Here is a 27,001-nt window from a genome sequence, read left to right as displayed (position 1 = left end):
CCTTGTAGTTTCTGAGAGTTCCACCTTGGACGCCAAAAGAATTCATTCAAAAGCGCAGATGTGGTGATGGAGATGCGTTTATTAACTTATTTAGATGAGGTGAGACATAAATAACACATGCAAACACATGAGAGAGAGAGATCACATCACGCTATTCAGCACATACCCACGTGAAACTAGCAAGTTTTGAAGGGCAAAAACTACGAGCAGTCGCACTTCACCCACCTTGGGTCACTCACTTATTTCGGTCACATCGACATCCACGTCACAATCATGAAATACTGCACTGTAGTTCTGGCAGTTCAGGCTCGCTGGCTAGGTCTGGCTGGACTAGCGTACAGCCACACTTACATCATATGTGTACTGTCGGTGTAGCTAACCTCACACCATATACTGTCGTTCATACAGTCTCCCAACCCCGCCCACTCTCTCACACCATATACTGTCGAGCTCTGTCGGCTGGAACCCCCCCCCCCCCTCACACCATATACTGTCGGGCTCCGTCGGCTGGAACCCCCACCCCTCACACCATATACTGTCGGGCTCTGTCAACTGGAACCCCCACCCCTCACACCATATACTGTCGGGCTCTGTCGGCTGGAACCCCCGCCCCTCACACCATATACTGTCGGGCTCTGTCGACTGGAATCCCCTCCCTCCCCCTCACACCATATACTGTCGGGCCCTGTCGGCTGGAATAGCGACCGGCCCCAGTCTTGTAAAAACAAACCCCGTCCGGCCAGCGCCGGTGGCTGGTGTGGGGTAGGGCGAGTGTCTCTGCTTGAAGTAGTCGGACGGCGCGCTGCATACCAGCTCCATACAGGCGAGACAGCGCGGGATCTCCTCATCGGGGCCTGCGGAGAGGCTATATGTCATACGGAGATCACCAGAGAGGCTACAGGTCATACAGAGGTCACCAAAGGAGAGGCTACAGGTCACAAAATGTTACCAGCTAACAGGCCAGGGCGTGGGATCTCCTCGTCTGGGCCTAAGAAGGTTAGATTTCGCATGATAACAGCACATGACAGGGACAAGCTGCCAATGAACTAGGGACCAACGCCCACCAACCGCGACCACACAACAGCCAAAACGTTTTTGTTTCATCCGGTTATCACACTTGACATATACTTCATATGTATTACAATCGAGCTCAGCTTAGGGGTAAAACTATCTTCATGAGGTACAGGGTGTCCCAAAAGTAAGGTCATCATTTGTTTTGGCCACACCGCCAAAAATACGCGATGGATAGAAATAAATAGGACATGATATGAAAAAGCATTTTATAAAATTTTATTCTGATATACATATGAGTCAATACATTGGCTCGTAGCCCCACATTTGCTGCATTTCTGCATGGCTACCATTTCGGGCCGCGTGCATGAATAGACTGCGTTTTACTTCCTCCACTATTCTGGAGCGATTCTCCAGAATAGTGATTCTCCAGAAAAGTCGGTCATTCATATTTTAGGGATGAAAGTATTTTCCCTATTAGGTGTGATTTGCCACCAAAAAGTCTGAGAAATGGAACACTGTACATCACAACCCCGCTAATCCCTCACTCTCAGTTAAGAAACATCATCCCCCACTATCCTTCGCTCACCAATGGTGTAGGTAGCCGGGTCGAAGCCCTGCTCAGGCGGCGGACTCTCCGTAGTAGGAAGCAGCCACGTTATAACCGCCGACTTCTCGCAGTACTGGTCCTGTAGTAGGCCGCGGATCTGCGCGTAGTAGATATCCCCCTCCAAAGAGACCACCGACACGATATCCCCTACCTGGTAGTAGATTCCCTGCCGAAGAGCGGGCGGTGGTAGGGGAAAATTGGACGTGCAAGAACCGAGAAAAAATATCACGACTCTTTCGGGTAAGCGATGTGATGAGGGCCTCTTGCTATAAAAACTGCACGTATCTAACCGAAAATGTATCACCTCTGCTTCATGGTCTCGCAATCTGCAGAGTGATGTTCCACTCCCTCACACACACTCAAACTTACAAACAGTGGTGGCAGTCGGCCGTCTAATAACAACGTATATTGTAGCCGCCGAGCCGCTGTTCGCTGTAACGGACATTATTTTCGATTCGTTGGGTGAGATGCCTTTGGTGAAATGCGAAACTTCAGCTAATGATTTATTCAAATCTTAGTCCATCTCTATGTCATGTCATGTCTTGTCATGTCGTTAAAGCTTTATGCATCTTACGGCTCAGAGCTAAATCAATTAGTATACACAAAACTACGCATCGTAATACAGCAATCGAAAACCCACCAATTTTAGCCTTTTTCGATGACCTGGAAATTTAAATTAAATCTCGCGGGCATCGCACGCGAATATAACTAACGGCGCCGCCACATGACAGACTATTTACAAATATGTACAATACCGTATCGGAATAACGTGATGAGGCGGCAACACTCCCCACCTTGACCCGATCAGGGCTCAACACTCACTACACAACTGCACATGCCATTAAAGCTGACCACTGTACAGCATACACTTACGTCACCTTTGTGGCATCAACTTTCTAACGCGCCATGCAAATGAGCGCCTGCCACATTTGAGCCCTATTTGGTTCAATAACAGGTCCTAAATACTACCGCGCTAAACAAGCACTATTCAACTGTTAGAACGTCAGCATGACAAGCACCAACACAAGGCTCATCACCGATCCATCAATTGTCTCAACTATTTCTGGTCACCATCGCGATCGGTGCGGCATGGTGCTCTGACGAGTAGCACCTTACAGAGATGCTATATCTTTGTGTTCTCACTATTCTGCCTCCAAGATGAGAACGAGCTTCGATATCGGCCTCTTCAGAACTGACGTCTCGGTCTGTACCATTGCAGATCGAACGAAGCCTTTCCGGTCCGGGAAAGTCTCTTTGATTCGGCCCAGAGGCCACCTGGAGCGTGGTGTGCTCGTATCCATGACAAGCACTACGTCATTAACTGCTAGATTTCGTTCCACCTTGTTCCACTTGTGTCTCAGTTGTAATAGCGGCAAATACTCCCGAATCCATCGTTTCCAGAAGATATCGGCCAAATACTGCATTTGTCTCCATCTTCGAGCAGACCGGCTGTCCCTGGCGGTGAACAGGCTGTCTGGCGTAGGGCCGCCCCTCAGCAGGAGAAGGTCATTTGGGGTCAGCGGCTGCAAGTCTGTTGCATCACCTGAGACGGTGGTGATTGGAGTCGAATTCAGTATTGACTCGACCTCGCACAACAGCGTGCGGAGCGATTCTTCCGTCAGCGTTTGTTCCCGAAGGAGCCCATTCAGAATCTTTCTGATGGAGCGAATTTGTCTCTCCCACACCCCACCGTGTGATGATGCACCAGGTGGGTTGAATATCCACGTGATACCCTCCTTCAGGAGAAATTCGTGGACTTTCTTCTCTTGAAGTCTCTTCAACTCTTCGCGCAATTCTTTCTCGGCCGCCACAAAGTTGGTACCGTTGTCCGACCGTATAAGCGTAGCCTGACCTCTCCGAGCCTGGAAACGCCGCAATGCGTTGATGAATGAACTGGTGTCGAGGCTCTCGCATAGCTCTATGTGTACAGCTCTACTGGAAAGACAGCTGAATAAAACAGCATATCTCTTGAGCTGTTTTCTACCCATTTTCACATAAAATGGACCAAAGAAGTCCGTTCCAACTTGGCTGAACGCACCCATGTGCGCTGTCGTTCTCTCTGCTGGCAGGTCTGCCATGATCTGCGTGACCGGGGGGGCCTGCAGCCTCCTGCAGCGAACGCACTTGGAGAGAACTCTGCGGACCGCTGAGTTGCCATCCACTATCCAATACTTGCAACGTAATGCTGCCAGAACATGTTCCCTGCCTGAATGACCTCTGCGCTCGTGCATATCTCGGATGACAAGATCTGTGACATGGCCTTTCTTCGGCAGAATGATCTGGTGGATTGATGACGGTGATAGTCGTGAATTTCCTAAGCGGCCTCCCACTCTGAGTACGCCGTCTACTTTCGCTGGATTCAGTCTGTACAGAGAGCTGGACTTTTTCACTGTTGAGCAAGACAGCTCATCTGGAAAGGATGTCTCTTGTACGTATTTGACGATGGCCATTTCTGCTCTCGTTAGCTCTTCTGCTGTCAATCTCGCACACTGATAGGTACGCGCGAGACCAGCACGACCTCTCTTTCTGGCGTCACGGTTGCGGAGAACATCCTTTAAACGAAGTATCCAGGCCACTCGAGTCTTCAGCTTGTGCCAATCCGATGCACTGTGTAGGAGGCGCATGGTGTGATCCTCGTCTGTAGCTACGACATTCACATAGGGTTTCTTCACTTCCAGTGGCTCAGCATCCGAGCTGGATATGAGGTCTGGCTGTTCCGGCCACTCTGACTTCGGACCTTTGAGGAACGCTGGCCCACCAATCCAATCGGACTCGTTCAGTTCCCGTGCTGAGCTACCACGCGACAGAAGATCGGCCGTATTCAACGCCGACGGCACATACAGCCATTGGTGCGGTTTGGAGCCATCATGAATGATTGTCAGACGATTTGCGACAAATGTTTGAAATCGAGATGTCTCGTTATTGATGTATCTCATGTTTGACATGCTGTCGGTCCAGAAAAACACTTTCTCTATTGGCAGCTCCAATTCTTGACGGATCTGAGTGCTGAGTTGAACCGCTAATGTGGCGGCCGCAAGTTCTAGTCGTGGAATTGAGCATGTCTTCAGTGGAGCTACTCTCGACTTACTCATAAGAAATGCTGTATGCACTGACCCGTCATCTGCAGTTGTTACATAATAAGCTACTGCCCCATAGGCGGACTCGCTGGCATCGGCGAACAAATAAAGTTGATGTCCATGTGTTGGAACGTTCGGAGTCAAACTCCTGGGCACGGAAAATGCGTGTAACTGTTCCAACTGCCGACACCATTCGTTCCATTTTCTCAAATGGACGGCCGGTATTTGTTCATCCCAGTCCAACTTCATCCTGCAGAGGTCCTGGAGTAGTATTTTCGCCGGCAGAATGAATGGAGCTCCGAAGCCTAGAGGGTCATACACTGCGCTGACGGTCCCTAAAATTCCTCTTCTGGTTGCTGGACCCTTTCGGATATCGATACGAAAACTGAGCGTGTCGTTTTGCACATTCCATTGTACGCCAAGAGCCCTCTGTGGCATAGGGCTATCTCCAGTAAGGTCTACCTTGTCAGGAAAGGCACAATCCACCTCGGGCAGCCCACTCAGCGTTTCAGGGCTGTTACTCACGAATCCGGTCAATCGGAAACCTCCCCTAGCACAACATTCTCTCACTCCTTGAGTAACATCCTTCAGTTCTTCGGCCGTTGAGCATGACTTCAGAAAGTCATCGACGTAGAATGACCTCTCGATACTGTGTCTGACGTCTGTATGGAAGTCATTACCGAAATCCTGTGCCGATCTTCTCAGCGCAAAACTTGCACATGAAGGCGAGCTGACAGCGCCGAACAGGTGAACGTTGACCTGATATTCCTGCAGATCCTTTCTTACGTCACCGTCAGGCCACCACAGGAAGCGTAGTAGACTTCTTTGCCTTGATGGAACGCGCACTTGGTAAAACATTTTCTCGATATCGGCCATGACTGCGAATGGCCGTTCTCTGAATCTCATCAGAACGCCGAGGAGAGAACTGGTGAGGTTTGGGCCCTGCATAAGACGATCGTTCAGTGAGGCGTTTCGAAACTTTGCGGAACAGTCGTACACTACACGAATCTTGTCCGGCTTGACGGGGTGGTACACTCCATGATGTGGAATGTACCAGGTTTGCCCAGCGGTTTTGAGGTGACTGTCTTTGACTCTCTCGGCATAGTTCTTCTCGATCAAGTCATTAACAAATTTCTTGTAATCTTCCATGTACTTGTCGTTTTTGTTCATTTTCCTTTTCAGGTGCTCAGCTCTAAGCAATGCCTGTTGCTTATTGTCTGGAAATGGCGCGTCTTCTTTCAGAGGTAAGGGAATCTCGTAATGTCCATCGATATAGCGTGTTCCCGCTTCGACCGTTTTCAACCACACTCTGTCCTCCACTGACAGTCCCACGTCGGTGGAGCTGCCGTTGTCTTCGAAATCCTTATTATATAGCGAGACGAACTTCTCATGAATATCAGAATCACCTCTGAGTACACTGACTCTGTTTACTCTTGCCGCTCCATGATCTCTGGTGGATCGGAGTTCTCGGGGTCCATACACAGCCCAGCCCAGCTCTGAACGGAACGCAAATGGCTCGCCTTCACCGCCTCTCCTGACCTCAATTGGACACAAAGCCTCGGGACAGTTTCCGCCAATCATGAGGCCGATCTCAGCGTCTACTTGTGTCAGAGGAATTCCCTCGAGATGCATCCATTTACCGATGTCGGCTGGGGTTGCGATGTCCTCGTGTTTAACTGGTATCCTTTCAAGTGTGTAGGTGGGTGGCAGCTGAACAGCAGTTGAAGAATGAAGGCCTGTAATAGATAAGCCCTCGACTACTTGACATTGTACGGACTGATTTTCAGAAGCAGCAGTCATCATCGTCAGCCTTGTCGCTTTTCCCTTGACGTTCAGCCTTTTAAGCAGAAGATCCGTGCAGAATGTTGCACTTGACCCGAGGTCCAGGAACGCATGAGTGACGACCGATCGTGAGCCGTCAGGTGATCGAACTAACACGGGTATCACTGCCATCATTGTGGACGAGTCTCCGCGAGCACCAGCCGCCACTTCTGCGCCGTCTATTTCCAATCGTCCGTTTCTTACGACGGCTGCCGGCCCTGCACTGCTACCACTGCCTTGCTTGCTTGTAGCAGAAAATTCGGAAGGAGATGCCTGCTTGTCGTTGTGCAGCGGAGTCGGATGGCGACCCTTGCAGATCTTGCAGGACAGCCTTTTTGTGCACACACTGATCTGATGCCGCTGCCGAAGGCACCCGAAGCAAAGTCTTTGTTCAACGATGAACGTTCTTCTCTTTTCATAGGGCTCATGATTCAGCCTCTCACAGGAATCCGTTGAATGCTGCTCGGCACAGTACAGGCACGTCATCACCCGAGGAGATGCGTCCTTATTGACACCTGTTGCAGACACGATGTGAGGCTTCTTACCGCTTCCATCTGGCTTGGTCAGCTTCCCGAAGGTGGGATCTGTGATTTTTCTCACTTCTCTGTCAACGAAAACTACGATGTCTTCAAATGTCACCTTCCTGTTTGCTTCTTCCTTTATTTGTATCACTCTATTGCGCCAGCTGTCCTGGCAGTGATAGGGAAGCTTTTCCACTATCTTGCGCATCGTTCTTGGATGGTCGGTCTCTCTCGACCCTGGAGGTATATCTTTCATCACGTTGAGACACGACGTGAGCGCGATGGAGAACTTGTCCAGGCTGTCCACATCACCCGGCTTGATAGAATTCCAATCAGTCAGAATGTCGACAAATGCTGATGACACCGAATCAGGGTCTCCATATCGCCTGTTGAGCAGGCGCCTGGCCTCCAGATAACCCGACCCATCTGACATATGCGCGCATCCACGTACGATATCAAGAGGCTTCCCGCGCAAATAGGTCTGAAGATAATAAAGCCTCTCGTCGGGATCATCAGTTTTACTGGCGACTCTGGAGTCGAAAGCTCTAACAAAACTGCGATACTTCGTTACATCACCGTCGAAGACCGGTATCTCCAGCTTAGGCAACTGGCCCTTCTGAAGCTGAGTGAGCAGCACCCTTGAGTAGTCTGCCTGCTGTGACTGCTGAGGCTCTGTGTGACCCCTCTGCTCTGTCGCTGCTCCTGCTGCCTCCGAGTCGTCTATGCTCCTAGCCTCGTGCGTGTTGGGCTCCCGCGATCTCCCAGACGGTCCATCAGAACAGCGACGCTCTTGAGTAGGGTTCCTGAGCCCTGTTTCTGGCTCAGCATTCCCAGAAGTCAGAGACTGAGAGGACGGCTGGTTTTGTCGGTCGGAGAAGGATGTGACTGGTCGTGCCGTGGCCGCCATGCCCCCTGGCTGATCAGCTTCCGCCAGGATCTTCTCTCTTGCCTCCGATTCTGCAAGCTCGGTTCTTATCATTAGTTCCTCTCTACGAAGCCGAAGATTCAGCTCCTCCAATTCGATTTTACGTTTCTCCTGCAGAAACGAGGCTCGTGCCAGCAATGCAGCTCTTTTTGTCGCTTCAATAGCTCGCAGTGAGCGCACTGAGGCGGCAGAGGCGGAAGTGTGACAAGAGACAACTGACTCGCCACACACGGATTGGTCATTCAACGCCGCCTCAGTTATGGAGTCGTTATCTTGTCCGTTGTTGCAATCGGCGTCTTCTCGGTTCCTGCTTGAACCATCGTCCTTTTCATATCTCATAAGCTCTTGCAAACGTCGAACTAGAACGGCCTTCGTGCCCTTAATATTTGCGTGTCTCTCCCTCAGTCGCTCTTTCAACTCACTCACGGTAAGTCTGTCAAGCTTGTCCATTTTGTGACTTCCGCGAGTTGCGTCCGATTAACCAATCAAATGCAGCACAGTGGACCGATTGATCTGCTGTGATGCGTTGAATGCGATCGTCTCTCACGTCAGGCCAGGACGAGACGAGACGTCAGCCGTGAAGCGCGTATGAACTCGCCTTCAGACGTGTTCAATTGGTGCAATCAATCTGTCACGCAAGTCCACTAAAGCCGTCGTTTCCTTGGAAATACAAGAGCTTTTCACATCTTGCAATCATTTTTAGGCCTCATCTCGCAAGCTATTGCAGTCTTGCCAACTTAATCTCGCTTACATCCAAATATGCCATTGTTCTTGCATAGTTCTACGCTTTACCTTCTCGTTTGGCTTTAACTTCGCACAAAGCTTTATCTTAAAGCTTTTACTTGAATGCACTGGCTTTTTAACTAAATGCTTTAGCTTGAATGCATCAGCTTAAACTTAACTGTGAAAAGTTTTAAATGCAAAGCCTTTAAACTAAATGCAAGCTTCGACTTCGAACAAAGCCTTAACTTTAAGCCTTTACTTTAATCCATCAGCTTTAAGTTAAGTTAAATGCTAAAGCTTTAACTGTAGCCGCCGAGCCGCTGTTCGCTGTAACGGACATTATTTTCGATTCGTTGGGTGAGATGCCTTTGGTGAAATGCGAAACTTCAGCTAATGATTTATTCAAATCTTAGTCCATCTCTATGTCATGTCATGTCTTGTCATGTCGTTAAAGCTTTATGCATCTTACGGCTCAGAGCTAAATCAATTAGTATACACAAAACTACGCATCGTAATACAGCAATCGAAAACCCACCAATTTTAGCCTTTTTCGATGACCTGGAAATTTAAATTAAATCTCGCGGGCATCGCACGCGAATATAACTAACGGCGCCGCCACATGACAGACTATTTACAAATATGTACAATACCGTATCGGAATAACGTGATGAGGCGGCAACATATATCATCAATGATGCCCACTGTGAGAGCAGTTTAAGCACAAACTAAGCATAGCAGTAAGCAGTAGCCAACCTTGTGGAAGAGGTAATTGGACGTGACCGGCGTCGCCACCGCCAGAGGAGCCTTCACTGCCTGCGAAAGTCAGCACAATAATTACAGAAACGCGCACAAAGGTAACAAGCGATAACACGAACGGTAACACCAACTATTAGTTTGCACAACAAGAGTTTTAGCCATGTTATACTGCGATTGCGATTTTACTTGAGGTTGAGGATATTTTATCATGATTCAGGAGCAGGAGCTCACGGTCAGGAGAAATATTGATTGAGAAACACCTGCAAATAACTGTGTCAAGGAACTTTTACCCAAACTTATATCATCCACATATGTATATTACCGCCCATTCGTACATCTTTCCCTCCCATCTTGCCCGTCCACTTACGCTCTTCTTGAAGATGATCCTGCGTCCCTTCCCTTTGGGCACTCCGCCCTGCTTCGCCTGCGCCTGTCTCCGGAATCTCGTCATCACCCTCCCTCCCCTACCGGTGGCCGCCGGGGCAGACGCTGCCGCCGCGCCAGCCGCGGGAACCGTCAGAGGGGAGGAGCAGCCCGACCGCGCGTCCGCCAGCAGGCGTCCACACTGGCGGCAGGCGCTGGAGCCCTCCGCGCCCTCGGCAGCCGGCTCAGAGTCCCGGCAGCGCGCGCAGCCGCCGGAGCGTGCGGTGGCGCGAGTGGAGGCCATCCTCAGAGGTGGTGTGAGACAGTGGAAGTAGATGTGGTAGCTGTTGTTGTTCCCTTGTTGCTTTTGTTTATTGTTCTGTGAAAGATGATAACTGGTCAGATGAGACATGGTAGATGTGGTAGATGCACCTAGAAATTATTTTTCATAAAGTGCTTCAAATCAGCTTGTTCTATCTAGTTGAAAACTGTGATTGGCAATATTCCATGCTATGATCTCACTATAAAAGCACATAGTATAAACTTTTCAGACCACCTTTTTCAGTGCCACTTATCAGTGAGTTAAGACTGCAGAGATCCAAAGACCAAAGAGGCGACCATGTCGATAAAAATAATGCTTTACCATGTAGAACAGTGCAAATAGTACACCAGACAGCAGAACAGGCAGACACCAGCTTCACCAAAAGAAAATCTGTCAGTAGAAGCTAACTGGGTAACATTATAGGATGTCTCCAATTCAGCCATTAGCTAATTCCTATATTCTAGAAGGAAATGATTTCAAAGAGCAAAGTATAATAAGAAAAATACACCATTCACCATTCAGTTTAACTGACCAAACAATTTTCAGCCGAAGCTAACTAATCTTACCAAGATCTCAGTCAAGCCGCCGCATGGTCTGTTGTCAACAGTACTGTTTGGTTGGTCCCCTTTTTCGTCAGCATGCTGCCACTTTTCCCAAATAAAGAAGTTCATTTCTGATGTGTCTTGGCCTCTCATCGCCATCAAATGCACAGACCATAAGGCTTCAACCAATATGAAGCCAAGAAATAACAGCAGTTGACCAGATTCTGCTTCAAAATGCAGTTATGCACACAAATTTATAGGTGATGTCTTCAAACTTTGCAATTGATCGCAGTAATGGCCAATGGGAATGCAAACATCCTCTGATTGGGTTAGGTTTAATAAGGCTATGCCAGTTTATATTTACTTCATTTTGGTTCAGTTACATAAGTTTTGACTAGTAAGGGCTCTGTTTAAAATAAATGATGCCATTTTTATACCTTAGGGAAGTGAATAACATTCTCAAGACTACCTAAGTTTAGTGGAGACAACGATCATTGATAATTGATGGTTAGGTAACTTTTTTGCACCACTTTCATTTTCTGCAGCACCAAATTTCATGCTGAGAAGAGAGAAGCATGCTTCAGTAGGTGACGTCACATATGCAATGACGCAGCAGCGTGGGCTGGAGCAATGGGCGACATAGCCCTCACTGCGCATGCGTACTGCAGAATATTTCATTTTGGCAGTGGCCTGACTGGCCCGACGGCCCTCAGAATTACAGTACACAAGTAGTATCATGCTGACAAAGATTATCTGTAATAGTGGTATCAATCTGTTACCAAAATCCTACTGGTAAGCCACCAATACCAAACCAATACAAATTCAGTACCTATTCAGTATTTCATACCAATTGTTTGGTATTTTGTTGGTATTATGAAAACCCACTAAAGCTACAATAAGTTATATGTTACAGGTTACTTTGATCAGCATTGTCAATGCAAACTTGCGATCAATAAATATTTGCGATTTTGATTTGCAAAATGAAGATCAGCAATCAGCATTCTGCATTGGCATGACAATCATGACTTCATTCCAATGAATGAATTTATCATTAACAGGGTACAAACAATGATATTAGCATTAATCATAACAGTCTACAAATGGTTACATATCTAGTTACCATGTTTAAATTATCATTGTATCGATATCTTGCAGACCAAATATTTGAAAATTACCCAATCATTACCTACTCCAGTCTCCAGGTAAGAAAAAAAAAACACACACACACATGACACACACACACAAGCGGCGGTGGCCAAGGCCATGCGGTGGCCAGAGAGAGCGTCACGTATCACCCTTGCGCGCCGTGATCAAAACACAATGATTGTCTAAAAGGCTGCTAAAAAATGGCTGCAAGAAAATTTGATAGCCATCCATGGTTCTAAGTTCTAATCTAACGAGGTTCTTTCATCCATGGTTCTATAATATTGCTTTTCACGCACGACGCAAACTGCAAATGATAACTGTATGCGTAGATAATAATTAAAAGTATTAACCCGCGCCGGGCCGGTGCTCTGAGATTCCGCGCCGGGCCGGGGGGGGGGGGTGTCTGAACACCCCCCCTTCTAACTCGGCTCCTGGGCCACGTAGCGACACACGGTAAGCGGCAATGGAAAGAACGTCCAAAGTAAGGACGAAAACACTTCGGTCATTTTTTGGGTCAGGTCAAAGGTCAGGTCACCAGAGGTCACCAAAGGTCAAATGTCCACTATTTCAACATTTTGGAAACTGCCAACGGCTATCTCGGACACCGATAGAGCTACAGCGCCGCGGAAAAGCGCATTCGATAGCCCTTTTACAGACCTTTCTGAGTAATGTTCTCAGATTTGACCTCAGGTCAACGGTTTAGCCTCCAGAGGGCAAAAACTCCAAAAATAGCCGTTTTTACGAAAAACGTTATTTCGGCAATAACTTTTGACTCAAAAGAGTCATGACATTACTTTGGCCACCATCGTGTTCCTCTCGTCGAGACGCGTCGAATGAACTATAATTTGACCTTGAAAGGTCAACTTGAAAATTTGACCTCAGGTCAAGGTCATGACCTGACCGAAAAAGGTCATGTTGCATATCAGTCGATCCGCAACGTCGAGCCGAATACATCTAAGGCGTTTTCAGCGCTCTAGCACGTCTCTATCAGAAGTTATTAGCGAAAAACTGTTAGATTCTGTTCGTGACCTGAGATGACCTCGGGGACATAACGAGGGGTCACAGTTGCCATTTTCCGGTTCAGTGTGTCCATTTTACCTGCATCTCGATGTTTCAGAGTGTCTAGAATAACGTTCGTGCAAAACAGACGCTTTTCAATTTTCTCCCTTTGACTTATAATGGAGAGGTCGCAAAATTGACCTGACCTTAGGTCACAGATATCAAAATTCCGAGATATACATTTTATAGATAATGTTGCTCTTATCAATCGCTGAAAGTTTCAAGGCAATCGATCAATCGATGTAGCTATGACGAGTATTCTTATTTTTTCTGAGGTGAGGTCACTTGGCGTGACCTGGTGACCTGACCTAAGATGACCTGGGTTTGAAATTTTCACAACATGTGCGGAAAAAATGCACGAACAGGTGTGCCAAAAACGGCGGCGCTCCGCGCCGCCGTTTTTGAGATATCTGCGAAAAACCGCAGGGGGGGGGGGGTGTTCAAACACCCCCCCCCCCGGCCCGGCGCGGGTTAAAACAAACCCGGCAGGCGGTGGGCCTACCAGACACCTTCCGCGCGGTGGGGGGGGGGGGCATTTTTTTGCCCCCCGTATCTCCGAAACTACTGGATGGATCCGGAAAATTCAAACGGCGTTCGATAGCCCTGTCAAATGTGTCGAAGACAACCAAATTTCATTGACCTCGGGGTCACCGATGACGTCACAGGTCAGGTCAAAGATAAAATGTTTCACCGTTCACGGGGCTTCTAGGGAAAGCGCTATAACACCGAGTAAAACGCATTTTGTCGAAAATCAGCGATAAGGCGTCAGTTGTCTAGTACATATATTGCTATTAGAGGTCACTGGTCATACCAGGTCAGGTCACAGGTCAGGTCACCAAAGGTCACCACATGAGCCCAACTTTACTAAGCGTATGCGATGCATGTTTTATGGCCAGTTTTTCATTTCCAACTCAATGGTGTTGGTTATAAGACCATCAGGTACGGTTGAGGTCACTTTCTGGTGGTGGTCATTGTTTAGTTGTCGTTTATCGGTTCGAAGTGAAAGAGCTTATGAATATCAACGCGATTTATTTTAGACCGGTGCGAATGGGCCGAGAGAGAGATCGAAACGTAAACAAGTATGGCGAGCGCCAGCCCACGTCCCATGCGCCAGTCACGCCGCTTGGCGCGCACGGTCAGCTGGCGCCGGCAGGGGCGCTCACAGGCACCTGGCCCAGTGGGGTCGCAGAGGCGGTCCAAATAGGGGGTCTCGGGGCGGCCTATACACAAACACAACATCTCCCCCTCGAGACAACAGTCGTGAAACCGCCAAAAACACAACACTGCACGACGTTGTCTCACTCCTCATACGAGGTCGCACCCCAACGAACGAGCAAACGATCGGGGCTGGCACACATGACTGCTGCGACCCATGGCGGCGGGCGCTTGTTCCGGCGTCCGCAGCGGGCGCGCCCGTTGTCGCCCGGGAGGTCACCGGTAGGCGGCGCTCCGGTGTCGGGTGGCGGCCACGGATCACAGCCAGCGGCGTCTCCGGCCATCCACTGAACCGGGCCCACGAGCGGCGCCAGACACGCGTCATCCTCAGCACAGTCGGTCTGTCCCATGTCCGCCTCCGGCGGCGACACGGCGTCACTGACGACCTCTTCTCTGTCCCTGCGTTGCGTCGGCGGGCCTCCCACCAGCGGCGGCGAGGCTCCGTAGGCGTCATCAGTCTCACCGGGTACGGTGGGCTGTGTCACGGAACAGTCGGTTTGGCCGGTGTCCGCCGGCGGCGGTGACACGGCGGGGCCGGCAGCTGCACCTGGGCCCGTGCTCAGCGTTTGTAGGCCTCCCGCCGGCGGCGGCGAGGCCCCGTGGGTGTCGGCTGGCCTGCTAGACTGCCCTGCGGTGGACTCAATCTGGCCGGTGTCCGCCGGCGGCGACGACACGGCGGGGCCGGCCGCTGCACCTTGGCCCGTGCTCGGCGTTGGGATGCCTCCCACCGGCGGCGGCGAGGCTCCGTAGGCTTCAGCGGCTCCGGCCGGGCCTGCGGGCTGCGCCGCAGTGCCCCCGGGCTGGTCCGTGTCCGCCGGCGGCGGCAACACGGCGTCACCAGCGGTTTTGTTTCCGTCGCCGGTCCGCGTTTGTAGACTCCCGCCGGCGGCGGCGAGGCTCTGTACGCTCCAGTAACTCCGTCCGGCTCCGTAGACAGCGCCGCGGTACGCCCGACTCGGCCCGTGTCCGCCGGCGGCTGTGACACGGCGTCGTCAGCGGTTCCGTGTCCATGGCTGGTCCGCGTTGGAAGGCTTCCCGTCGGCGACGGCGAAGCTCCGTGGGCGTCAGCCGGCTCTGTAGGCTGCGCCGCGGTACACCCAGCTCGGTCCGTGTCCGCCGGCGGCGGTGACACGGCGTTATCAGGGGCTGCCTCTCGGTCCGTGGTCTGCGCCGGCCAGCCTCCCGCCGGCGGCGGGCAGGCTCCGCGCGCGCCAGCCGGCTCGGTGGGCTGCGCCGCGGCACGCCCGGCTCCTCGGCCCGTGTCTGCCGATGGCAACGACACGGCGGCGCCGGTGGCAACCGATCGGCCTCCCGCCGGCGGCGGCGAGGCTCGGTACACTCGGTCCGTGCTCCAAGTTGGGATGCCTCCGGCCGGCGGCGGTGAGGCTCCGTAGGATGCGGTAGCTCCGACCGGCTCAGTCGGCTGCGCTGCAGTACTGCCGGTGCGGCCCGTGTCCGCCTGCGGCGATGACACGGCGTTGTCAGGGGCTGCCTCGCCGTCCATGGTCTGCGCTGGCCAGCCTCCCGCCGGCGGCGGGCAGGCTCCGTGGACGTCAGCAGCGTCACTCAGCTCGGCGGGCTGAAGCGCAGTGTGCCCGGCTTGGCCCGTGTCCGCCGGCGGCGGCAACACGGCGGTGCCGGCGGCTACCGTTACTGGCGCCACCACCGGTGAGTCGCGTACTTTCGTCGCTGCAGAGGTCGCCACTGGCCGATCAGCCGTCGGGCGGGTGCCGATACTGTTGAGGTGTCCGTTCTTCACTCGCTGTGCGTCCCGCTCGTGCTGCTCTCGCTGGCCACTGCGAGCTGGTGAACCACGGGCAGGGTCTCCAGGCACTGCAGCACCGTCAGCAGCGGTGACGCGGCTCCCAGCGACCGCCGTGGAGCTGGCACTCTGGTGGCACACAATCTCAAAATGCCCCGGTTCGCCACACGCACGACAAATGGCGCCAGCGGCGCGACACGTGTCTCCGCCGGCGTGCTGGCGACGGCCCCAGGTAGGGCAACGCTCAAGAAACTGATGATCTGTAGCGGTGGCGGAATGGGCGACACTCGGCCGCCTGCGCCTCTTGTAGGCCGGCAGGCGCGCCGCCGAATGTCCCTCGTTGCCGCGGAGGCCTGGGCACGTGACACGGGCACCATCGCTCGCCCGACAAACGTTCACGGCGTGTTTGAGCGTCAGCTCAAAGTCCTCCAGCCTGCGGCTCACCGCTCCTGAACCACTGTCGGGCACACTGCACTCGGCACGGTCGTCGCACGTCGATGCCGACTTCGGTCGCGGGGTCGGGGTCGCCGACACCGGCAGGCAGACAGTCAGGCGGGCGGCGGCAGCTGGTCCAACGGATCCATCAGCGCCTCGCTCAGCCCCCGACTCTGACACTCCGGTCGTTACGTCCGTCCCCGCGGAGGGCTCCCCGGTTAGGAGCCTCTCCAAGCGCTCCAGGCGCTTGTCGGCCTCGGCGGCTCTCTTCACCTGCCTCTCCAGCAGTGCCGTCAGTTCTTGAATGATGCATATTTACGTCTGGACAACGAGTTGCGGGGAAAAGTGCTGATTTTGTTGCAGTTTTAGGAGCCGGTGATTAGGCTGGATTTTGGGTTACTTTTTCGTTCCGATTCATGTGTTTCATAGTGTTTGGCTTTTGAATATTTTAGTTCTTTCAGATAAATATTACTTGCCTCACAACTTTTGTAAAAACGTTTCATTTTTTTATAAGCCGACGTTCAGAGCCCTAAAAATACATCAGCACTACAATCATTGTAAACAAACAAATGGAGCACCACTTGGCTCTGTTCCAAGGCCATTTTTACTTACCTGACTTACCTGGTTGGGTTCCTTTTGCGTCCGGGGAGGAAAATGGTGGAGAAAGTGAGAGAGGAAGGTACAAGGAACCCTGCATTTAAGAGACGCGCCAGTCAGTAGGAAGTTTGTGCTGTAGATTATACATGTACAAACTGACTGGAGAAGTGAGTCTCCTTCACAGATTTACAGGAAGTAATTACTTAATGCACAAAAGTTCAGCATGGAGAAATGTTTGGAACTGTCCTAGTTCTTAGTGTAGGTAGAGCTTTCACGTTGGGTAAGAGTACAACGCATCATTGATATCGCGATCTAACAAAGATTTAAACGTGTTGACATCGTGAGCACACACAGTTTGAGCGGGGAGGGCATTCCATACAGAAATACATCTTTGAGAGAACGAGCGCTTCCTAATGTCAGTGTTTATGGCAGAGGGAAATATTTTGTGGCAATGGCCTCGTGTACGATTCTGAGGCGGCTGTGGAAATAAATCAGCCGGAGATATACAAGATTTTCCGTTAAAGATTTTCCAGTACTGTAGAAGATCTGCACGCAGTAGCCTTCCTTGGACGGAATAGAGACGTAGGGATCGTAGACGTTCACCATAGCTCATGGTCTCCAAGCCACAAATGCGCTTAGTCCATCGGCGCTGCACTCTTTCTAATAGCCTCAAATCCTGAATAAAACCAGAGTTCCAGACAGGAGAGGCATATTCAAGCACTGGTCGTATGTGAGTGGTGAGCAGGAACACCATGAACTTTGGAGATCGACACACAGTGGATTTAAGGAAGCTATAGGCCAAAGCGCCAGCTTTATGAGTAGCCATACGGATATGGTCGTGGAATTTCAAGCCATAATCAATCAGTACACCAAGGTCGGAGGCAGAGTGGACATGAGGAATAGGTTTGCCATCTAGGGTATATGTGGGGCGGACTACATTAGTAAAGGACCTCGAGAAACGGAGGACTGAGCACTTCTTTACATTCATAAACAAGCCCCAAGAAGCAGCAGTAGAGTTTTAGTTTATCAGGTGGTTTTCTTACTCTTGTACGTCGTTTTGTTGGATGTTTTGAATATTGACTTATATCATATTTAAGAAGCATGTTGACTGAAAACAATCCGAAGTATCCAGGAGGCTGACAGAGGTCCTGACTCCTGAGCAATATCAATATCAAGTTGTACAAGTTATGAAATTTTGGTTGATAAACGCAAGGTGATCGGGCTCATATATCAGCAAGAAAAAGTAAAATTAAAAGAGCTTATTGGCCAAAAACAAGCTATAATATTGCAGACCTTGGAGCAATGCCTACTGAAGAGCACGCTGAGCAGGATCATGCCAGAAAATGTTGACTGATGAGTGCATATTGATGTATTGGTATGGATATTGAATGATAACTTACAACAAGATAAATTAGTGCTAACTTTCAAGTTAAAAATCTAGAATGAATGGACTTGGGCAGCTTAGATGCTTCATGCTATGCAGATTGTAATGTGCATCAGGAGGGGTGTTCACGGGCACCGCACACTGCTGCGTGCGGTGTGTGCGGTGCGTCCAGCAGGCGTGGGGGTAGGGGATGGGTAGGCGGTTCTGACGTCACGGCTGCATGCGGTGGACGGTCCGCTGTGGCCAGTCCCGACCGGCCACAGCGATCGCTGTGTGCGGTGACGGAAGGCTGACGTAGGGACGAAGTGGGCGGAGCCTCGAGGCTGTGTGCGGTCCGACCGCGCACAGGGCCCGTGAACAGCCCTAGGTACTCAGTGTCTGGCAAATGAAACATGCGATCATCATTCCATTGCTACTGGAGGAGAAAGCTTGGATCACTAAATCCACTTTATGTTGATTTTGATGTTAATCATCACTGTATTTCTTGAAAAAAGGATTGTAGTAGAATTGTCAATGTGACAATCCATGCAACGATGTGATCATATAATGTGTTCATAGTCATTCGTGATAGTGATTATTGGTCAAATATACAATGACAAAGCTCTCAGTCTCAGCGTTTCTTCCTGCGGATGGCCAGCAGTGACTCAGAGCTTAGAAGTATTAGTTTTCTTCACAGGGCTGGGATAAAAAGTACTGAGGGTAATCTTCCACCAAGGAACTCTACTTTGACATGGTATGAGATGTAGGCACAAGTAGGTAGGTGCTTAGTTCCTATAGTCAGTAGTTGTGTATGTTTAGTCGGGCTAGCTTAGATGAGATTGTTAGTTTTTTAATTTGCCAAGTGTCCATAAAAATGTGACCTGAGCAATGAGCATACTCCTTGACTATCCTGACAGCTGACCTAACCTCAATCATCACACATATTTGCAGCCTACCCAAGACCTGCATAGCAGTAGCACCCAGTTATAGGTAGGTACTCACCCTAACTCAATCTTACCTGCTAACCTTCAACTTGCCAAAAGTTAGCTCACATTGCCAAGCTGCATCCAGGGAAACAGTCAACTGAGGAACTGGCTCATTGGGTGGCTGTGCATTTAAAGTGTTTCTTCTCTGAAGCTGCTCTGCACTGCTGTATGTCATGTTAGATGCTCAGAAAATGTGGGAAATGATAACTAAGCTACTTTAGTGCTTTGTTAATGCTAGACATGAACAAGTACAGATCCTGCAGGGTACAGCTATGAGTTAGGTGCTAGGTGAGTATGTTATGTGAATGTGCTGTTCCCTGTTTGACCATAGTAAGTATACAAACAAGCACAGGGTCACAGTTACCTATATTCAATCTCCACATAAACATACCTACAACAAAAACGGCCATATGGCCTAACTCCGAACACACCACAGATAACTTAAGCCTTCGCAGGCACAAAAATGTTTTGATTAACAGGACAGGTATACAATATATCCTCTGTCCTTGGGGGATCTTGCTGCCAAGTTGAGGTACGATGACTTAACTTCAGGATTGATCAACCTTTTCTTAGCCACTGCTTATATACGAGAAAGACCAAATGCTTGTTTGTTTTGATTTACAGGACATGTATACAATATATCCTCTGTCCTTGGGGGATCTTGCTGCCAAGTTGAGGTACGATGACTGAACTTCAGGATTGATCAACCTTTTCTTAGCCACTGCTTATATAGGTACGCGAAAGACCAAATACTTGTGTAAACTGCGTTGAAAATTTAATGATCCACCTTCAATTCTGACATGAAGGCACAAATGAAATAGTTCCCTCTCCTTTTGGAATACACAAAGCAAAATATTTAATAAATTTTAGTGGATGGACAAGATTAATTAGCATAGCTTCCCCTCAAGTTAACTTCTGGCCAAGGCCGTATAAGTTCTTCTGGCACTAACGGCACTAATGAATGACACACTGACGCTTATTCGCTTCATATTTTGTAACAAACGCGCTAAAACTGCAATATAACAGCACTATATACTTCTTGACAAAATGCAATAGAAGTAAAAATTTAGCCCTGATGGCATTCATTCTTGGTGGAAACGTTATTACAAAATATTTTGTAGTAACTATTAAATTCCGGCCGAAAACAGTCCACGGTTTAAAAAAGAATCATTCAAATGACGGTCCATTTTTGCGGTTCTGAAATCGCCACTATTTCCGGCCTCTCCAACGCAACTCGTTGTCCAGACGTAAATATGCTTGAATGATAGTCATCGCGGTATGCTCAATCACGTAGTAATTTACAAAACCGACCGCGCCATGTTTGGTTGTCGTTTATCGGTTCGAAGTGAAAGAGCTTATGAATATCAACGCGATTTATTTTAGACCGGTGCGAATGGGCCGAGAGAGAGATCGAAACGTAAACAAGTATGGCGAGCGCCAGCCCACGTCCCATGCGCCAGTCACGCCGCTTGGCGCGCACGGTCAGCTGGCGCCGGCAGGGGCGCTCACAGGCACCTGGCCCAGTGGGGTCGCAGAGGCGGTCCAAATAGGGGGTCTCGGGGCGGCCTATACACAAACACAACATCATATCAAGGTCAGGTCAAAAAAGGTCAAATTTCAAAGTTGATATTTTTGCATAAAATGGGTATCGATTCGATGCAGCTCGTCACGGAGAGTCTAATGGTGGTCTTTGTTTTGTGCTACGAGGTCTGGAATTGCTAAAAATTGAGTTTGAAAATTTGACGTCATCAATTTTGAACAGTTTTTTTCGCTATAACTTGGCCAAAAAAAAGAGGTATCGATCTCAAATTTGGTATGTACTATGTAGATAGAAGGCGGTAGGGACTATCACATATATTTGTAGCCCTTTTGATCCCACGCCTTTTATGTCTAAAACATTTTTCTGTATCTCTAAAGCTGTAGGCCTGACAGCTCTTCCCGCGAAACCTTTTTTTTGGGTCGAAAATGGCAAAAATGACGTCACTCTGACGTCATTAGCGGCCAACCTATCATAGCCTTTGGAAAAATTGTTGGTCACCACGTGCGCTAGCTGCTCCCGGGAGGGTACTGAAAGTCTGGTGACGATCGGCGCTGCGGTTCTCGAGATAGGTATATCGAAAAAACTAGGGGGGGGGGGGGAAAAATGCCCCCCCCCCACCGCCTGGAAGGCTAACTTTTTACACTTATGAGAAAGTGGGGTAAAACGGTTGGGGAAACCCACCCTGACCGTCTTACCCTACTTTCCCTTCTGTGTAAAGCGTTACAGCATAACAAGTATAGTTTTCCAGGAGTGGGCCAAAATTGTCCAAGGTGGCCAAAGTTGCACGGTACGTCACTGTGACGTCATCTTAACCCGGCAGTTGCTGGGGTATTTCGCCACCCACCGTTTGCTGGGGGGGGGGGGGCGTTAAACGCCCCCAGCCGATAACTCGAGAACCAATAGGCGCAGCGAAACGCACGAGGCGGCAAACGAAAGAACGCGACGAGACGCTTCAGATGAGTACTTTAAAGTTGAATTTTGAGGTCACAGGTAGGGTCAAGGTCAGGTCAAACACCTGAAATCGGGCTTTCAGTAGCATGGACTTCAGGACTTCGCAATGGGCGCGTCTCGTCATAAACTCTGTCAAAACGGTGCACAATCCATCATATAAGGCCTACAAGAGTGTCAGCTCCATGTAGGGGTCAGTCAAGCATAGGTCAGGGTCAAGGTCAGGTCAACCGGGTAGGCAAATATCCCCGAAAATCAAAACTGATATTTGCAGCCTGTGACACATGTTTTATGGGTAATTTGGGGTGTAGAACACGATGGTGACATTCATTTTATCATATGTGTACGTGTTTGGCTCAAAAAGTTCAATTTAAGAAATGCATGTATCATAGTCGTGAAGTAGTCACGAGAAATTGCCAAGATTCAGTTCAAGATTTTGGAAAATGCGGAACGATAATCAATAATCGAAGATAGCCATTTGATTGTTCATGGTATTGGCAGTCTAATGGCGTTTACGGCATGTCTGTATGTCTATTCTGTGATTTTATATGATTTTTTGAACATATGCCGTTTTTGGTCGAAAACTCAAAAATCATGACGTCACTAAAACCTCGATATCTCAAAAATTTTCCGACCGATTTTTTTGAAACTTTGTCACAATACACTTCAATCAATTCCCAACAGGTACCCAAAATTTGGCGCGCCTGCGGCGCGCCGTTTTTATGCTATGGCCCGGCGAAAAAAGTGGGGGCGTTTAACGCCCCCCCCCCCCAGCAACTCGCGGGTTATTAATGTAAGCACGAAACAAATATGGCCTAGATATTTATTTGAAGCTATACAGTTATACGTTCATGTTTTATCAGTTTTCGCCGATAGGTAAGTACCTATATCCGGAGATATCACAGCATAACATAAAGGGGGTAACTATTTAACCCCCTCCCAGCGGCTCTTGGGCGTTTTTATTTTAACCCGCGCCCGGCTGGGGGTCCTGGATTTCCACGCCCTGCTGGGGGGTGTTTGAACACCCCCCCCCCTTGTAACTCGGCTCCTGGGCCACGTAGCGATACGCGGAAGGCGGCGTTCGAAAGAGCGTCAAAAAAAAATGACGAAATCACCTCGGTCGATTTTTTGGTCAGGTCAAAGGTCAGGTCACCAGAGGTCATTGAAGGCAAAATTTCGCCGATTTCCAGGTCTAATGTCGAAAATTTCCAAGAAGCCAACGCATAACTCGGGAACCAATAGAACTACAGCGCCGCGGAAAAGCGCATTCGAAGTAGCCCTATTAGCGCCCTTTCTGAGTAATTCTCTCAGATTTGACCTAACGTCAACGGTTTTGCCTGCAGGGGGCAAAAACTGCAAAAATAGCCGATTTTTTCGGAAACAGTTTTTCTGCAATTACTTTTGACCCAAGCCTTGTGCGAGCTTACTTTTACCGGCATCGTGTTCCTCTCGTCAAGACGCATCGAATGAACTATAACTTGACCTTGAAAGGTCAACTTTAAAATTTGACCTCAGGTCAAGGTCATGACCTCACCGGAAAGGGTCATGTTGCATATCAGTTGATCCGTATCGTCGAGCTGAACACATCTAAGGCGTTTTCATCGCTCTAGCATGCCTCTATCAAAAGTTATTCTCGAAAAACTGTTAGATACCATTCGTGACCTAAGATGACCTCAGGGCATAAACAAGGGTCACAGACACCATTTTCATGTTCAGTGTGTCTAAACCACTTGTAATTCGGTGTTTGGGAGTGTTTATAATGTCTGTCGTCCAAAAGAGGCGCATTTCAATTCTCTCCCATAGACTTATAATGGGGAGGTCGCAAAATTGACCAGACCTTAGGTCATTGATATCAAAATTCTGAGATATACATTTTGTACATGCTATTGCTCTTAGCAATCGCTGAAAGTTTCAAAGCGATCGGTCACTCGGTGTAGCTATGACAGACATTGAAACTTTTTTATGAGGTGAGGTCACTTCAAGTGACCTGGTGACCTGACCTTGAATGACCTTGGTCTGAAATTTTCACAACATGTGTAGAATTGATGTATGATAAGGTGTACCAAAAACGGCGGCGCTCCGCGCCGCCGTTTTTGAGATATTCGCGAAAAACCACAAGGGGGGTGTTCAAACACCCCCCAGCAGGGCGCGGGTTAAAATTCGTACTTATAGTGGTTTCGGACATATGGAAGCTGTGGTAGAACCCTTTCTCCTTTGCCAACAGCGTAATGGAATATCAATACGGGCATTTTGCACGTCACGCTGTGGTTATTTCGCTGCCTTCACCTGTCTACAAAGAAACGGCAGCCCCGTTTACATAGGATTTGTTGCCAGATAGTGGAATTCCGATACCGATACATTTATTCCATTCCGCTAGTTCTGACGACCTATCCGGCCTTAGGTCGTCAGAACTAGCGGAATGTGCCTGAAGTGTCTCGTTAGTGGAATAAATGTCTCGGTATCAGAATTCCACTATCTGGCAACGAGTCCTATGTATAAACAGTGCTAATGATCGGCAGCCTGTGAAAAAGAAAGCTGCATAAAAAAATGCCGAGGTGCGTCACAATTCTGATAACCACTCTAAGTATCGCCGAAACCTGTTCACCCAACGCGATAATTACCTACCGTGTTTTCCCGTCACTGGCTACCGAGTGGTACAACCGTGTATTCCGTATCGCCAGCTGCGACTGTGTGCACAGTGCATGGCGTAAACTGCGACTGTGTGTGGCGTAACGTTGCATGAGTTGTAGTTGCAACGTTTTCTTGTCCAGTGAATTGACGGCTATCGACGGGCGTGGCGCCGCGGAGGCGGGCGGGACGATTTGTATTCTCATTTGTGAATTGTGAGAATCATTACCTCGGCGGGATCCGAATGACAGCAAGGGCCACATCGTCTCTGTCCCCGTACTCCCGAGATAGCGTCGGAGGGGCGCGTCTGTGGTGCACCCACGACTATGCATTCTTGGACGATACCGCGAAAACGAAATATTTCCATCGAGAGTTTTCAAAGGATTTCATGCACGAGGCCTTGGCCGAGTGCATGAAATTCTTTGAAAACTCGAGATAGAAATATTTCGTCGCGGTAGAGTCCTAGATATTATTTCCTGTATGTTTCTTAATATCGCTCGTTATCTGCTTAAAAAAGGCCGAAATATGCATAAATAAAATATAGTAACATTAACTACACGTTAGGTACTGAAATACTGGCAGTTCTAATTACTTAACAGTGCAGCAAAGCTTACAAATTTTCTTTAAAACAGAAGCCCTCGATGAAATCAAGCTATCCAAGAAAACCATCCAAGAAAACGTCTCGCGCAAAGTTTCTTGGATGGCTGGATTGCATTGCAAGACTGCATCAAACATACAGGAACAAGATTATGTGTGATCTTTCCAACAATTATTTTAATAATCCCACGACGTCGCTGGACCGCCGCCCCGGTATGGGCTCGGCGCTTACTATATGTGCAGGACGATGTATCCAAGGCCATATATAGAGATGTATCGCTCTCTTGTATTTTTACTACATTTAGCTTCATTTTAGACTCTCCATGAAACTTTCACAAACAATATATAGGTATTAGGTACGGTCGTGGAGACGAATAATTTCAGTAACCAATGTCCGATAGCATTCTCCCAGTGGCCTTCCGTAGATTACCTATGTAACGGAGTGCCATTGCAGGGTAGTAGCTAGCTAACTAGCTAATTTAACCCGCGCCCTGCTGGGGGGGGGGGTGTTTGAACACCCCCCTTGTGGTTTTTCGCGAATATCTCAAAAACGGCGGCGCGGAGCGCCGCCGTTTTTGGTACACCTTATCATACATCAATTCTACACATGTTGTGAAAATTTCAGACCAAGGTCATTCAAGGTCAGGTCACCAGGTCACTTGAAGTGACCTCACCTCATGAAAAGTTTCAATGTCTGTCATAGCTACACCGAGTGACCGATCGCTTTGAAACTTTCAGCGATTGCTAAGAGCAATAGCATGTACAAAATGTATATCTCAGAATTTTGATATCGATGACCTAAGGTCAGGTCAATTTTGCGACCTCCCCATTATAAGTCAATGGGAGAAAATTGAAATGCGCCTCTTTTGGATGAAAGACATTATAAACACTCCCAAACACCGAATTACAAGTGGTTTAGACACACTGAACATGAAAATGGTGTCCGTGACCCTTGTTTATGCCCTGAGGTCATCTTAGGTCACGAATGGTATCTAACAGTTTTTCGCAAATAACTTTTGATAGAGGCATGCTAGAGCGATGAAAACGGCTTAGATGTGTTCAGCTCGACGATACGGATCGACTGATATGCAACATGACCCTTTCCGGTCAGGTCATGACCTTGACCTGAGGTCAAATTTTCAAGTTGACCTTTCAAGGTCAAGTTATAGTTCATTCGATGCGTCTTGACGAGAGGAACACGATGCCGGTAAAAGTAAGCTCGTACAGGGCTTGGGTCAAAAGTTATTGCAGAAAAACTGTTTCCAAAAAAATCGGCTATTTTTGTAGTTTTTGCCCCCTGCAGGCAAAACCGTTGATGTTAGGTCAAATCTGAGAGAATTACTCAGAAAGGGCGCTAATAGGGCTATCGAATGCGCTTTTCCGCGGCGCTGTAGCTCTATTGGTTCCCGAGTTATACGTTGGCTTCTTGGAAATTTTCGCCATTCGACCTGGAAATCGGCGAAATTTTGCCTTCAATGACCTCTGGTGACCTGACCTTTGACCTGACCAAAAAATTGACCGAAGTGATTTCGTCATTATTTTTGACGCTCTTTCGAACGCCGCCTTCCGCGTATCGCTACGTGGCCCAGGAGCCGAGTTACAAGGGGGGGTGTTCAAACACCCCCCCCCCCCCCAGCAGGGCGTGGAAATCCAGGACCCCCAGCCGGGCGCGGGTTAATAAGCATAAGATCTTAGCCAGGTTACTTGAATTCCAACACAATTTTGGAAAAAGTACCTACGCTTCTTCTTTCCTTTCAACACTCGGCACGATCTTATTCTACGTAGATACCCACACGGCTACTGCACTTGAGTCTGGCCTCGAATAGATGAACCACACCTAGCAGTGGCATTAAAAATACTGGTGCGTGTCGTGTGTAGCGTTTATAGGTGGGCAGCGTGATGCGAGTATTTGCTTATCTTTGACAAACCTGGTAGTTAGCGCGTGCAATGAACAACAAAGCAAGCCGATGAGCTTGCCCAAGGGTAATTAGAAGCGAATCCTTGTGAGGCGCGCAAGAAACAGTGGAGTGAGGACGCTGTCTTGGTAACCATAA

General features: G+C 49.0%; 3 protein-coding genes across 3 annotated transcripts; all 3 read right to left on the bottom strand.

Annotated features, from left to right (window-relative positions):
- Nucleotides 1-59: 59 nt before the first annotated feature.
- LOC122369464 (GATA zinc finger domain-containing protein 1-like) lies at nt 60-11,972 on the bottom strand. The gene is made up of 5 exons (XM_043344238.1): nt 11,967-11,972; nt 9,812-10,186; nt 9,442-9,501; nt 1,601-1,787; nt 60-854 (listed from the first exon to the last, which is right to left on the bottom strand). The coding sequence occupies exons 2-5, from the start codon at nt 10,109-10,111 to the stop codon at nt 664-666; spliced, it is 738 nt and encodes a 245-aa protein (XP_043200173.1). The 5' UTR covers nt 10,112-10,186; nt 11,967-11,972; the 3' UTR covers nt 60-663.
- On the bottom strand, nt 2,024-9,362 carry LOC122369463. Its single transcript, XM_043344237.1, has 2 exons — nt 5,986-9,362; nt 2,024-3,256 (listed from the first exon to the last, which is right to left on the bottom strand). The coding sequence occupies exons 1-2, from the start codon at nt 8,413-8,415 to the stop codon at nt 3,161-3,163; spliced, it is 2,526 nt and encodes an 841-aa protein (XP_043200172.1). The 5' UTR covers nt 8,416-9,362; the 3' UTR covers nt 2,024-3,160.
- A 2,202-nt stretch (nt 11,973-14,174) lies between the features above and the next one.
- On the bottom strand, nt 14,175-17,491 carry LOC122369460 (skin secretory protein xP2-like). The gene is made up of 5 exons (XM_043344234.1): nt 17,422-17,491; nt 16,481-16,587; nt 16,247-16,357; nt 15,334-15,982; nt 14,175-15,067 (listed from the first exon to the last, which is right to left on the bottom strand). Exons 1-5 carry the CDS (start codon nt 17,489-17,491, stop codon nt 14,175-14,177), a joined length of 1,830 nt encoding a protein of 609 aa, XP_043200169.1.
- Between the last annotated feature and the right edge of the window lie 9,510 nt (nt 17,492-27,001).

Source organism: Amphibalanus amphitrite, unplaced genomic scaffold (genome assembly GCF_019059575.1).
Source record: "Amphibalanus amphitrite isolate SeventyFive unplaced genomic scaffold, NRLGWU_Aamphi_draft 001037F_arrow, whole genome shotgun sequence".
Lineage (NCBI taxonomy): Eukaryota > Metazoa > Arthropoda > Thecostraca > Balanomorpha > Balanidae > Amphibalanus > Amphibalanus amphitrite.
Note: the sequence above shows the minus strand (reverse complement) of the source record. Positions and strands in the feature narration are given on the sequence as shown.

What these genes read in the sequence shown, in the direction of transcription:
- LOC122369463 (XM_043344237.1), bottom strand. Translation starts at nt 8,415, where the DNA reads ATGGACAAGCTTGACAGACTTACCGTGAGTGAGTTGAAAGAGCGACTG. An exon ending in TGTGGTTGAAAACGGTCGAA is followed by an intron (nt 3,257 to 5,985) that starts GCGGGAACACGC and finishes GAATGGGCTCCT; the next exon opens with TCGGGAACAAACGCTGACGG.
- LOC122369464 (XM_043344238.1), bottom strand. Translation starts at nt 10,111, where the DNA reads ATGGCCTCCACTCGCGCCACCGCACGCTCCGGCGGCTGCGCGCGCTGC. An exon ending in GGATCATCTTCAAGAAGAGC is followed by an intron (nt 9,502 to 9,811) that starts GTAAGTGGACGG and finishes TGACTTTCGCAG; the next exon opens with GCAGTGAAGGCTCCTCTGGC. An exon ending in CCAATTACCTCTTCCACAAG is followed by an intron (nt 1,788 to 9,441) that starts GTTGGCTACTGC and finishes GCTCTTCGGCAG; the next exon opens with GGAATCTACTACCAGGTAGG.
- LOC122369460 (XM_043344234.1), bottom strand. Translation starts at nt 17,491, where the DNA reads ATGGTGAACGTCTACGATCCCTACGTCTCTATTCCGTCCAAGGAAGGC. An exon ending in AGCCCTCCGCGGGGACGGAC is followed by an intron (nt 16,358 to 16,480) that starts GTAACGACCGGA and finishes CCGCGACCGAAG; the next exon opens with TCGGCATCGACGTGCGACGA. An exon ending in CGCTCAAACACGCCGTGAAC is followed by an intron (nt 15,983 to 16,246) that starts GTTTGTCGGGCG and finishes GTGTGCCACCAG; the next exon opens with AGTGCCAGCTCCACGGCGGT.